The 14291-nt window shown below is 42.8% G+C and overlaps 1 protein-coding gene across 1 annotated transcript in view; it reads right to left on the bottom strand.

Moving 5' to 3' along the window:
• T265_10094 (hypothetical protein) overlaps window positions 1–12325 on the bottom strand; it is a gene marked incomplete at both ends in the record, with an annotated part of 18924 nt that extends 6599 nt beyond the window's left edge. Inside the window, one exon of the mRNA XM_009176364.1 lies at window positions 12095–12325. Within this exon, the coding sequence (XP_009174628.1) occupies window positions 12095–12325 (231 nt within the window). The remainder of the gene's footprint in view (window positions 1–12094) is intronic.
• Window positions 12326–14291: the final 1966 nt, after the last annotated feature.

Here is a 14291-nt window from a genome sequence, read left to right as displayed (position 1 = left end):
GTGAATAACTTCTGATTGGACAGTTCCATGCATGGGAAAATTAGGATGCGATGTCAGTAGTATCGCTTACACGTGGGAGATTAGAACGCACTGACCCAACTGAGGCTGACTATCTAACTGAGAAAAGATCCGAAACTAGCTGTATCCGTGGTAGACGATATGAGTTCTGGGATACCGCTGGTTTGGATGAGCTAACATGGAGTTGACCTGGGCGAGATGGCGCAAGTTGTTAGAGCGCGAATTTACTGACCGGAATATCCGTGGTTCGAACACTATTTCTGCCACTCGACTGCCCCTGTCTGGGCTTGGGCAACCTGGCAGCATCCCAGCCCTCGTGCTTCCTTCGGGTGGCATAGTAGCTAGGCACCGGAAGGGTGCTACAGCTGAACGCTTTCTTTCTTTTCTTCCTGGCCTGTAATAACAACAGTGGCAATTATAATGGAACATGCTAAGTATATTCTTCCAGGATGGGGGGAAGAACTGTTACTTCTTCAAAATTCACAGCATACTCTAGCCACAAGAACTTAGCTGTTCTAGTAGTAACGAGAAAGTTAGTAGTAAGTAGTTTGTAGTAAGTAACATATATCATGTTTGACATCAGTGAGGCGTCCTGGAGCTACAAAATCAGGTAAGGATGAAGTTTTGAGGTTCAGCGTCTAGAACATATCCTTCATCGGCAACAAAATATTTGTAGTCCATTCGACAAACAAATCATGACAAACGGGTTTTTGTAATTAGTTAACCTTGTGTTTGGATGGGTGAAATGTGTAGAACTGGGGGCTTGGAATTCCCATACCCCTGGTTTTTCCTGACCACCTCAGTCTGCTTGACGGAGATTCGAACATCATAGTATATGTTGAGGAGGTGAGCACACATACTTTTGAAACGTTGTACCACAGAGCGTTCCTCTGAGTTGAGTTCTAAAACGGCCGCTTGCCATCAATCGGGCAGACACACGATTTGAGAATCAATAATTGGACTGTTTTTTTTCTTGTGTGTAGAAACCACACTGAGATATTAGTGAAATACACTCATTTGCAAACCAATTTGGTTTTGCGGGAGACTCACCTGGAACCTAGCCGGATCTCTCGGTAATGATATTTTTATGCAATTTGATAAGCCCCAAGAATGGCGAAACCGGTCATGGGTTGCCGACGATTTTTCAGCAACCTTATGAGTAGTGCGTTACGTCAATACATTGAGATAACTTGTAAAATGTGCCAAATGAAATCTTTGATGGTTTGAATGCGGCACAATTACCTTTGGTTGTAAATAAGTGTGTCCCTCTATTATGGTACAAGTGGGCGCCCATTTTGTCTGTCAAATTGACAAAATCGAAGGGAAAAATTTGGGGCCCCCCAAGGGAGGTGGAACCAGCTATGAGCAACTTAACAGCTTACCCCACTAGTATGAGTATCGGATTTTGTCAACAATTAGAGTTTCTGAACAGCGTTGTTTCTTATACTGTGCTAGACTTGAATGGCTTGGACGAATAATACATCAAGGTCATGCTTTCAAGGGACAAATAGAATTTTAGGTCTGTCCGTCTAACCTTCCCAGTTGTGAACGAAATGGTTGGTAACTTGGTGTGCTGCGTTTGGTACGCTCAACTGCCTTCTAAGTGTGTACGTTTTTATATCTGAATTCAGCAATAAAAATGTAAAAATCTAATCTCATTCTCCAATAGGATTCATCCAACCAATGTCAGTACACCCATGTTGAAATANATATATATAAGTATAGTCTCTGTTCTCCCCTAATTCATCGGGGCAAATAAGCTTGTTGAAATCATCGGATTGGAAGAACAAACTCGCTAACAGCACATTTGTCGGAACGGAACATTTTTTAAAGAAATAAAGTGGTGTCCTTTAGTTTTTTGAAACGCCAGTTTTCTAATAAATCAACATTAGTACGTTATAACAGCTACCTCAGCGAGGTTTAATTTTGAAACGGAAAAAGCAATCTGACTTTCGACGGAAACTCCGACGATTTCCAGCTGGAGGACGTGTGAAACTTACTCAATGGGAAGACGGTTTGTGCCATACGAAATGCTTAAAATTAAAAAAACAGCATAGTGGAATAATATGTTAAAGTCTAACGTTTTGCCATCCATGCGCAGCATTTGTTTAGGATATCTACAAGCATTTGAATGCGGATCTAGTGCAACGTGTTGTAGGGCTGTTATCACGTCTTCTGCTTGATGTGTTTCTGAGATCCGCTGACAAAAGCGCGTGCATGTATCTTTGTCCCTTTTGCGTGATTATGTGTGTACCTTGACTGGGATGTGCCTCCTTCGTTGTTGTGCTCTCTATGGTGGGTTATTTTTTACATTCCCGCTTGAACTCTGAGCACTATGTATACTTAGTTGTTCAGTTGTTCAGTATGTCCAAACCACGTGATGCTCGATCTGTCTAACACGATACGAGCCGAGTTTGGCTCGGGGCTCTTCAGTTTGTCCCATCTTTGAAGCTGGAACGATCAGTTCCCAAGGTGACCAACAAATTGGAAGTACATGAATAGCTTCATACCTAACGGGACCGGGTTCCGTTAATAAGGTTGCTGAAAACTCTTCAACAGCCGGTTTCGTCCTGCATGGGGCTCATCAAGCCGGCGTGGTCCCCAAGATTCCGTCAACCTTCTGTTTCAATTGAACCCAAACTAAGTTTCCACGAAAAATTCGATGGAATCTCTCGCTTATGATGTACAAATCTAATTGTCAAAATTTGTCCACTCCGGTTTCATGCAATCAGGAGTTGCAAACGTAGCATGTCTGAACGCCTCTCGCAATCATTGCACTCACATCGATTGCTATCGATTTGTATGATTTGAAAAGATTTCAGTTGACTACTATTCGCATTCAATCGCAGCAAGAGGTATAGTCTAGTGTATGACCAAATGAACGATACTTATCCAAGACTGTTTCGTCTAGAGAGATAAAGAAACCCAAGTTTAAACGCGTCCGCGCACGTGAACGGCCAGTCTAAAACAATCAGTTGTGCTTAATCGATATGCTGGTGTACGGGTAGGTGGGCGGTTATGCAGGTAGATGCGCAGACATACTCGATGCAGCTGACTCAATTTTGGCTGCCAGATTGTAAATCAGCAGGCTAAGCACGATGGACGCATGAGACAGCGAGCAAACTGTTCTTGTGAATTTTATCGGCCCAGTGGAGACATAAAACGGTTAGACTACAATTGCTTAGAAGTTTATTTTTACGTTCCATTATTATGGCATTTGATTTTGCATTTCGGAATTTTCACACGCTGAAAACACAAGGCGATTATGGTTTGGTTAGGTTTTTCTTAGTGCCCCACAAAACCGTGGTGACTGAATACATTCAGCCTCATCGAATTCCCGAATTCGATTTCAAGCAGACACAATTCAGGTTGAATATCGCGGTCCTGAAACAGGACACAAACCCGTGATTCCTCACTCACATCAAAATGATTAGCACGGCATCCAATCAGCGATGTTCGTGTCTCAAGTTTCGGATGTAGCCCAAAATCTTACACTCCAAATAAGTCCTTCTCAAAATTATTTGTGGCTGAATACAGAGCCTACGTCTGACAAGTTTCGCCGAAACGCCTATGTTTGTGAAAACTAACCTCCTGACGTATTAATTTGCGTCATGCGAGGCAGAGAAACGGGAATTCTCCAAACGAATGTGATGTGGAACAAATACCCGCATATATAGACAAATTCTTGGTTTTGTGAGGTTGCATTGTCCAAAAAAAACGAAAGCATCGGAGATGTAAACATCGTTCACTGGGTGATTGCAATCCACAGAAACAAGGTACACTGGTGTTTTTTATTCCCCATAGGACAAGAATACAGAACTTAATCAACGACGTTTTCATTCAGCGTGACAACGCTGTCTATTCGTTTGTGCGTTTTGTTTCAATGTTTACTCAAATCAAGCACGAATTACAAAAGGTGCACGATGAATAAGTCAGGGGCGAAACTTTTCCGTCAGTTCCTGCATGGTCTGTGGTGATAAGCTTTTGTTAACTTCCTCTGGTAACTGGACCTATCCGTTGGATAGATACACAAAGATGGGAAAACTGATGGATAACTCATAAAAATATGAGTGAAGCGGTGCGACCGCCGTGCTTTTGATTAAAAATGACACCGCCAAAAGTAAATCAATTGGAGGCAGTCTGTGATTGGTGTGCCAAGTCGCTTCAAGATCTGCATAAGTACAGAGGGCAAAAATAAACCGGAAAACTGTTATTTTTGAATTATTTTGACGCTAACTGACGAACAACGTTCTAATAATTTCATGAAGCCTAATACATTAATCTGAATGATTCTGTGAGACTGGTGGTTGGTATCGATCTAACGAGTAACAGGTGAACTGTCCGTTGGCCTGATCAGTCCAGATTGGTTTGTGCTCAAAAGTTACTCCAGAATTGCTCATCTAAGAACTGCATATTCTGCCCGGAATTTTATTTCCGTTTACCAGTGTGATTTCCGTAAGAGATCCAAGATTTTTGGCTGAAAATTAGGTACAGGGGGATCCTTTCTTCGGACATCAGTGTACGCTAGTCCAACTTGCCTGCGAGTTTTTCTTGGCTTCCAGAGAGATGACCTGACGTGCAACTTTACACCCACTCATTTGCAAATCAATCTGGTCTTCACCTAGGAGACTCAAGTGAATGTCTCGGTTATGATGTTCTTCAACTGAATGTGCTGCACACAGGCCGCAACATGTTTCTGTTGGTACAATATTCGAGATATCGCAGTATGTTTTCGTGAAGGAAACCGCTCACAAGGTTGCTGAAAACTATTTTATGTCAAGCAAATGATGTTTCTTTTTCTCAAAGGATGGCGTGCACGTTTGACTTTGTTGTTCGCCCCACTATTGGTTACCGTATTTCATTTGATGATCTTGAGGAACTAATTTTGTGATTTACCTTCATTGTTAGATTTTTGATTTAACAGCCTCGACTACACCTGAGGAGATGTGGTTTTCTTGTTCCATTCAGGGGCTAGTTACTATTTTTAGGGGTATTTTTCATAGACGTGAAATACGGAGTCCCCTAACACCTCACACTGCGCCCGGGTTGTTGCGGCGTCCGTAGAATTCGCATTCATGTTACGCCCCCTACTGAGAATCCCCTCTTCTGTCCTACCACAGTCATTCTGCTGGGGCCATGCCATTGACAAGAAGCAGTGGACTCGAGTTTCATTCGTATCAGAGCTGTGCGGTGCCACGTCTTGGCAAGGGAAACGAGACATTGTAACACCGGCTAAAGCTGGACAGACCTCAATTGTCGTATCTGATCAAACGACCGACTGGAGCAGCCTGGGTGGCTACTGGTTCAACAGTCTAACCAACCCTGGATAGGAGCAATCGAGAGGTTGAGGTTCTTTTGGAACCGCTTAACTTGGGAGCCATCTCGAGCCCCATGTTGATATGACTAACATATGTGATCTTGGCGGCTACAGTCAGCCTTGTGACTTGCATCACCAGCGTACGTTGTTTAAATTTGCTTTTGAAGTCCGAATTTGGGACGATTTTTCCGAGAATAAAAAAACACAAATAAAGTTTCAGATGATGGTCGCTCATTCGCTTTCGACACATTCAAACATCAATCAGAAATCAGGTGTTCTTTCAATTCTCTTCCTGATTCAGCAGCTATATGTATCTTAGTTCCAGTGACAGTTTATCTTACAACCTTTTGTGCACTTAAACGGCAACAATTTCAACTCAGTAACTTCCTAAATCTGTCGTATTTTCTCACTTTCCTTCAGAACAGTGTCATCCTCTTCCGTTACACTGGGCAAAGTTAGTTGAGTTTAGCCTCCTCAGGAAGGGAGTTCTAGATTTGTGCTCATTTTGACATTTGCTGGCAAAAAATGAATAAAAAGCAAGAGTTTTTGAAAAATTACGCTTCCATAGTGCCCTATAGGGAAACCATTGCTGTGAAACAGGGTAATACCCTCATTTGCGAACTAATTTGGTTTTGCGAAAGATCCACCTGGAACCCAGCGGAATCTCTCGTTTGTGATGTTACCAGGCCGCCTCATGTTTCGGTCGCTACGATATTCGAGACATCGCGATACATGTATATAGTTGTAATGTACTACTCATAAGGTCACTGAAAATTCGCCGACAGCGCACGACCGGTTTCGCACTTTTCGGGGCTCATCAGGTAGGCGCAGTCCACTAGTTTCCGTCAACCTTAAGTTCTACTTGAAACCATATTGCACGAAATTAGCGAAAAACACCCATGTGATAACTGATTTGGTTTTGCAAGACTCACCTGGAACCCAGCTGAATCTCTCGTTTGTGGTGTTTCCAGGGAACACGATGTCCCAAGATAATAGTTAATGGACTGTGGTCCGTAAAATGATGCGTGTTCAAAGCGCCCATGGGTTTTGGAACGCGCATGAGAGAGAGTGTGTGGTCGGTTAGCCGCATAACAATCACCTCGTCTGCTTGGCGAAGGAATTTAAAGCGCGAATAATCACTCGGAACGATTAAACAGGACTGATCTAGTGGGTATCATCAATCAGGAGAGAAGCGCTTACACCAATTAAATGTCGGAGCAACAGAGTTAACAAGTGGTCTGTTTAACGCTCATGCATTTTCTTGGATAAGAGTCAAACCATACCAGTCGAAAGATTTTCTGAAAACCTGTAGCCCAACGATCACGTGACAAATGATGTGTCGTTGAACGGAAATCTATGCTTAAATCTTTAGTTTTACAGCACTCGAACGTCTTTTTGGATCACTGGTTATGCTACAAGTGTTCATTCTAGAAGCCATTTAGGTTTCAAAGTATAAAGGCAAGTAGCACAAGCTCAGATTCATCATTGAAATGCATCTTAAATGCATCCACCCCGGGGAATCGAGGTTCTCCTTCGTAAATCTGACCTTCGTACATCTGACTGGGTTGTTTCCATATCTCGTAGCTGTGGGACGAGATGTATCCCCGCTCCCGAGTGATCTCTCATCGCTTCATCAAATTAACATAGAGAGGAAGACGACCGTTCAAAACGAGAGTGATGTGAAACTGAACAATACACCTCCCGCAAAAACCATCACATGCATCAACAAAGTTGTCCAGCGGGTTACAAGCGTCTATGGCGCTACCTGACTGGGAAGTCCTGACAAGCGGGTCAATCGATCGTCACAACCAGGACAGTTACTGGGTCGTCGTATCGATGATGTGTCGGGCATACTAATCACATCGCTCAAGTGCGAACATGTTCGCCCGTTCAGACGTGAGAACTCAGATGCGCTGGTGGAATAGTGGTAACACGTTCGCCTCGCATGTCAGGTGTCCGGAGTTCAAACCCCGGCACGGCCATTGGATATGCACTGCTGATGAGCTCTAACAAGAGCGAAACTCGAGTCCAGTGCTTCCCTCCCCCCTTTAGTGTGGATTCACATGAATAATTGCACCAGGACAGGAGGACGACTGTTCAAAACGAGAGTTATGTGAAACTGAACAATACACCTCCAGCAAAAAAACCCGCATGCATTAACATAGAGAAGTTGGAGGACCATGTGAGGCCACTATTCCAGTGGTACACGCTGGATGCATCTGTATGATCAGGTCAAAATTGGTGTACCCGTCTACGCTTGGTTGACTTGACTGTTTCGCCATTGAATAAAGCAGTATAGCAAGCCACATCGTGTGCTGAGCAATAGTCATCCTCATACATGAAGTATATAAAGGTTATCCTACGTACATCAAAGTGGGTCGTTTAAATATCTTTCTTTTTTGGCATACGCACAACACCCGCTGACTATCTCATTTGTGCACGTCGTATTATTGGATGACACAAAAGGCCAGTTCGTCGGATTTTGTAGACTTTGGGTTCTTTCAAAATTGTATGACCTTGAAAGAGGGATCCAAAACTGTTTTGTAACTACTTTTGATGGAAAAAGGCTTAAAAAGAATGACACACTGTCATTTTAATGGAGCAGATGGGTACCAGCCAACCTGTTCACTTGTAGGTGGATCAGTCCTAAAAGTACGACAATCTATGCTGATATCCGCGTGAGTTTCTTGACTGCGTACACTGAAAGTGGTATTTCGACCGCGCTGTGTTCCTTAGAAAACCAGGATGAAGATGTTGTGCAGGCATTAACTATCAGAGATGACGGGAGACATTCAGAGAGTCAGAGTCAACTATCCCCCATTTAACGTCCAGGAAATAACCAATGATAATTGCAGTTACGGTAATTAACTATAACGCAAAATGCTTCTGCTAAGCTTCGGACAAGTGTGTCGCTCTAATCCAACTGGAGCAAAACAGCTGGAGTATTTAGTCCGTTTTCAATAGGTACTGCGACACTGATACGGTCGTTTTAAAGTTGTGTCGAAAGACATTCATTCGCCCAGTATGACTTCCGCCATTTTCGGTGTGTAACAGATTCATTCTGCTAATCAACCTCTCAAGAACAAACAGTGTGCGAACCAATCAAACCAGATGTCGCGAGTTCGATTTCCCCCGTAGAAGTCAGCACTACTCGAATTTATTTTTTCAAAGAATAGACAGCTCTCAAGGGTTTTACAACCTTTCAGATGAAACCTTGATTGAGTATCCCAAGTCTCCTTATTTAGGGAAAAGACTGTCACTTTATGGACGATTCATACTACTTATGAGGTCGCTGATAACTCCACATCCCATCAGCGCATTCATCAACTGGAGGTAATCACCGAGTTACCGCCAAAATCACCAGTAAACTGTGCATCGAATCTGTGATAAAGAGTGGATCATAGGATACTCTTGTTTACGGTACTCCTCAGATGGATGTGCCCAAATTCCATCTAACGAATGAGTGTATTACTCGAGTTGCAAATAAACAGATGTTCGGTCCGGGCATAAAGTCAACGGCAATTTGAGATTTCGTTTAATCGCTAAGACCCAAGTATGGGGAAGGCCACAGTGGGGGCGGGTTAAAGAGTTTCCACCAACTTTGTGAGTAGTATTTTATGTCGGGAGACCATAGTGCGATATCTCGAGCATCGTGTCAACTGGAAAACAAGCCGACTTTTTTCGTCATGCATGAAGCCAAAAGTGTCACAAAAGAAGGCTTCACTTTGGTCTCCCGAAATCATCAATATTAGATGTAAATACACCTGTTTCAGGAATTTTTTCATTTTCTGATGATTTCGCGTTTTAATTTTTTTCTCCGGAGCTGGACGTAAGAGCGACAAGTGGTTACAGGCGTTGGTAGCTCGAATTCATCCCCTTCCTCCGATGTCAGCACACTTCTGAGAAGAAAAACAGTTTAGCCGATGTTGGCATTATCCCTATTTCTTTCTTACAGATTGGTCAATCGTAAAAGAGCTCAGTTTTACCGAGAATCACCCTTTGACTTATTTGTGATTCACAAAGCTTATGAGCAGAGCATTTTGAGCCCGAGGTGTGAACTAGGTCCGTGATTCGAACCCATGCCTGGTCTCTCGACACATTCTGTCTATGTTTGGGCGACGTGTCCGTATACCAACCTTCGTGCTTCCTCGGGTATCAGAGCAGCTAAAAAGTAAGCGTTACAGCTGAACGATTAGTAGTCTTGTGTGTAAGTCCTATGATCCAATACCGATTTCTAGGAGGAAAAGACTTCCAGGTTTATCAAATCACCAAAAAAGAAACGTTTCTGTGTGTATCCTTGCTTCCTGTTACTAATAATACTCACCGCCGACTCTTGCAGTCAGCCCTTTAGAAGTATGAACATTTGCAAAAAGTCGATCCAGCGCCCGCTCTTGTCGACTAATTTAAAAATTTCAAGTCATTCGACAGATCTTGTTGCAGATGTTCCAAAAAGATATATGAAAAAACCGCTGTAACTAAAATTAAGCTAATGTAATATGATCGATACTGTCGCTTTTTGGCACTTTAAGTGGACGTCCAAACCCATTTCGTGTTGGCTGGCACCACACGGAACATTTCAGTGGGTAGATCTTGACGTCGTTATTTCACGTCATCCCCACACTTTATATAAATGGATTTCGGCGGAATGGAAGACGATCAAACAAAAATTCCTCTTTGGTTAGGAAACTGTTTTTTAAAGCGTAGCAAAAAACCAAAGATTTATACAGCTAGTAGAGCTAAGCCTTACCAACCTGTGGCGGATACAAGGTGATTTTTTAGGAGGACGTCATAGTATAATACGATGCGACAATAGACCACTCAGATGTTTTTTAAAAGCAGTCATCTCATCAATAACGCTGCTGACTTCGACTAGCAACCATATCGTGCACGTCGCCAACATGAATTGTTGTGATCACGTGAGTCGTGCTCTTGTGAACAAATCACATCGGTAATTACGATACCTTTCTTCAATCTGTCTCACCCTTCTAGTAGGTCAAAGGTTGACCACCTGTACACATACGTCACAGCACGAAAGACAGCGCTCTTTTTGGCCAACAGTCATTCGACATGCTCAATGAGTGAAGTCATATGTACTGGACATATTCTTCGTTTGAAAACTCTTTTGCATAACCAAACACACGTTTATCTTAACCATATCATCTCGAGTTTGTCGAAAATTACCTACACTAGTTAAGGTTAAGAGACGATATCTCTGAAGATTTCTCATTTCCGCTGTCCGTAGAGGCCACATCTAACATCAGTTTAACAAAACATTCTGCACGGAAGACTGATAGTCTGAACTTTATAGCTCACCCATTGCAAATTGGAACGCGTGGATCGCGCAGAATCACTTATTTATGACATGAAGTTGGCTTCCGCGTCAAAGGTTTAACAGAAAAATACAAACTTCCACGGTGCTGAATCTTGAGAAACGAACCCTGTGGAATCAAACAAAGAGAAGCAACTTGGTTGAGAAACGCTAAAATGCCACTGTAGTACTGCGAACCGAAATCCAGCAATACTTCAAGCTCACGCATCAAACGTGGCCTTTTAGAATCCAACGAATAAGGGAGGATCTTTCGTCAAGGATGCTAAAACATAGCAAGGTGGAATGTAGCACCAAACAAAGTGAAAAAAACCGGCTGCCGAAGGGTCTTTCAAACAAACAGGCTATTACAAGAGCTACGGACGCCTCGGGTATCCGCTGAAAATGCATCAAAACTGTAGATTTCCCCTATTTTCCTGAGCCCATGTCAGCCAAAATAACTATATATATATATAGTCTGTCAGACTGGCGTAAAAGAAGATAACTACTTATCGGCTTTCATAGATGAAACGACTCACGAGGTTACTGAAAACCCTTCGACAGCCCACGACTGGCTTCCTCCTTCTTGGGGCTCATCATGTAGGCGCAGTCTCAGAGTTTCTGTCAACCTTATGATCTACTTGAACTCGATTACTACTTATCTATCTGTTGAAGGAGCCTGGGCAATGAACGATACATATTTCTCCCTGTCAGAATATTGGCGATGTTACCTGATTGAGAGACGAAAAGTTATTTACCTCACCAAAACTCTAGGATGTCTAAGTTCCATTAAATATTACCAAGGACTCCCTCCACTTTTTGCATTACATTTTGACAAAATCTCCTAGTGGAACTTGCAGATTATGGCAATTCTAGACAAAGCACGGAAGACGAACGTTCGCTAGGAGCATGTCTGTGAACCTGAATCGACGAGTTAAAACAAACACGAAATGGTCCAAGCTTGAAACATGCTTGCAAACTGTTCCCGTGCACTCATTGCACATACTAATGGAAACCAGATTTTTTGAACTTTTAGGCTAACCTTTTTTGTGATTCAATTGCTTGAGCACAAAACACATTACGGGCAGTAACTAATGCTCTTCGACCTAGCTGATGAAAAGCTTTCGTCCTGCTTGATTCATACTTCCAGATGTGCTCCGAATTTCCAATATTTCCCTTGCTCCTAACAAGTTTTCGTCTCAGAATTCACTTGTTAATGCGAAGTTAACATTCGATAACAAGAAACAACGACAGTATGCAAGAAGCACGCGTGGTCTCAGAATTTTAGTAGAGAAACACGTTCGGTTTTTTCGGTAGTGGGAGTGGGCGGGAAACGTGAAATGGAACTAAGAACCGGTCAACACAAAATTCATCCTACACCCCATTTTGATTTTTGAAATATCACCAACCAGCAGCCTGCTAAGCAGAAATGACCTTCTCACCTGATATTACACAGCTCGCTTCCTTCTATAGCCCAGAGCTCTTGAAATTGTGGCAATGAATCCAAGGACGATAGCAAGGATACTGTAGGTGATGAGTAGTGAGATACCGGCATGCATTCCAATGTTGAACGGGTTCTGGTCGTAGAATATGTACTTTTCCGGGTTTTTTAATCCTTCTTCCAAGGTGACCATCCGCACAGATTGAAGCAGAATTGAAAACACAATCGAAACAAATAGGACCATTCTTGGACAATCTGCAACTGAACCTTCGTACACGGACAGGTGAATATATAGATTGTCTGGACTTGCGATCGGCCAATCAGATTGCAGCGGTCGTTTTCATTGATTGGCCCGTACACTCAAGCGCCGAAGCTGCAGTCTCATAATTGTCGGTCAGCGACCCCACCACGCGAACTCCTATATTCACTGGAATTTCAAGCAAGCATAAAAATTGACTTTCGCAAATGCGAATGGTCAACCACATTAATTCATCATATATCAGGTGAAGTCGGCCGATAGTCTGGCCACAATTGCATGTACACGCTGGTCTAAATGACCTTTGAATTTATCGTATTCTTCCTCGTACAAGGTAGATTTTCTGGTTCACACTTGAGTTACCATTAACAAATGGCTGTAACTGAGGCAGTGAAGGATACCAGTGTAATGTTTGCTTTCTAACACGATCCAGTGATTGGCTAAAACCCTCCTGTAACACATGGAGGTGTTAACGCAGATTCGCATTTTTCTCAACTTTTCTGTATGCCCTCGCCTAACGTTGCAATGGTCGCCGCTACGGGCGCGCAAACTTTGCTGAATTAATTTTGTGGAAAAGCTTAAATTTCCACTCAGTATTTGACCATTTTGTTTAAGCGAGTCGATAAATTTGACAGGATAAACTCTGTGTGTAGATCAGGAAGATCATGGTTGTGTAACAGTTCATATTTTCCGGATAAATGTTTCAACCAACATGGCTTTATTGGTAGACAGTTTGTAATTTGACCCATTTTTGTAAGTGTGGAAGGCGCACGCGATTACGGTGAAACAACTACAGTGATGTATGAGAAATTCCGTAGGGAGCGACTGCCAACCAAAACGGTTTTTCGAAGAAACGCCTATTTTCCCACAGGCGATTGGTATTGATTAGTTTCCGAGTAGAGTACCCGGCGTGTTTATGACATATGTCCCAAGTGCCACACTAGAAGGTGTCCGTTGATTCAATTCAAGATATACTTGAATTCCTATGACAACGTCACCACAGATATTAGAGGAAAATGATAAGTTATTTAACAAATACAGTTTGAAGTTCTAGGGGGCTCTCAGTTGTTTCTCCGTTAGCGGTCGGCGATATTACCGAGTAGCTTCAGGAAGGTTTTCTTCGCTACTCTGCTTCATGTTTGAATATATCAATCGAATGAGATAGGTACTTTAAACGAGAGAACGCATTATCAGTCCTCTAGATTACGGGATCTTGCACGGGCAAAATGTGTTTTGAAAGCGCGCTTACATTAGTATCAAGAAAAGAAGCAATACAAATGCGATCTCTTGGTCGTATAGATGTGATGCGGCAAAGCGTTCGATCAATAATCCTTACTTTTAACAAGGTATTGAGTTCGTCGCATACCAACTGTTTAGTGTTCTATTGAGCCAGATTTGTTCAACCAGCTGGCTGTAGGTGGCTGCCTGAATTCAAGATTAACTCACTCTGTTTTGAGCCGTTCTCAGGCTGTTCTGGTGCTCCAGAAAGGACGAAACTAGTGTCCGATACTTCTCTACAAAGAGCTACGTGACTTCTGTACCGGGGGCCCTTTTGTTTAGCTTCATTTGGGTATGATCTCCGCTTATTTTTTGCTCGGAGACAATATTTCTGATCGGGCGATAACTGGAGCGCACTGTATTAGAACGAAAACAACCGACGCTGATCCATTCTACACTGAATAAATTCCGTCTGTGCAGTCGAGCCTGTATGATCAAAGTTTATTCGTGGCCGCCAAATGGGGGCATTTTAGACACCATTCGATAAAGCTGTTAAAATGTCTTATTCACCTCCATGGCTGTTTAAAACACCTTTCTGGGCGGGGTGTGTGCGGCCCCGTTGTCGATAAGTTTTCCACTGATTGTTCCAAAATCAGAAAGCTTGAAGCACCTTAGTGCTGCACACTTGGCGAGAGAAGTATAAAGGAATGAGGCTGAGTCAATTTTCAAGAATGAC

This window comes from Opisthorchis viverrini (genome assembly GCF_000715545.1).
Source record: "Opisthorchis viverrini unplaced genomic scaffold opera_v5_330, whole genome shotgun sequence".
In the NCBI taxonomy this organism is placed as follows: domain Eukaryota; kingdom Metazoa; phylum Platyhelminthes; class Trematoda; order Opisthorchiida; family Opisthorchiidae; genus Opisthorchis; species Opisthorchis viverrini.
Note: the sequence above shows the minus strand (reverse complement) of the source record. Positions and strands in the feature narration are given on the sequence as shown.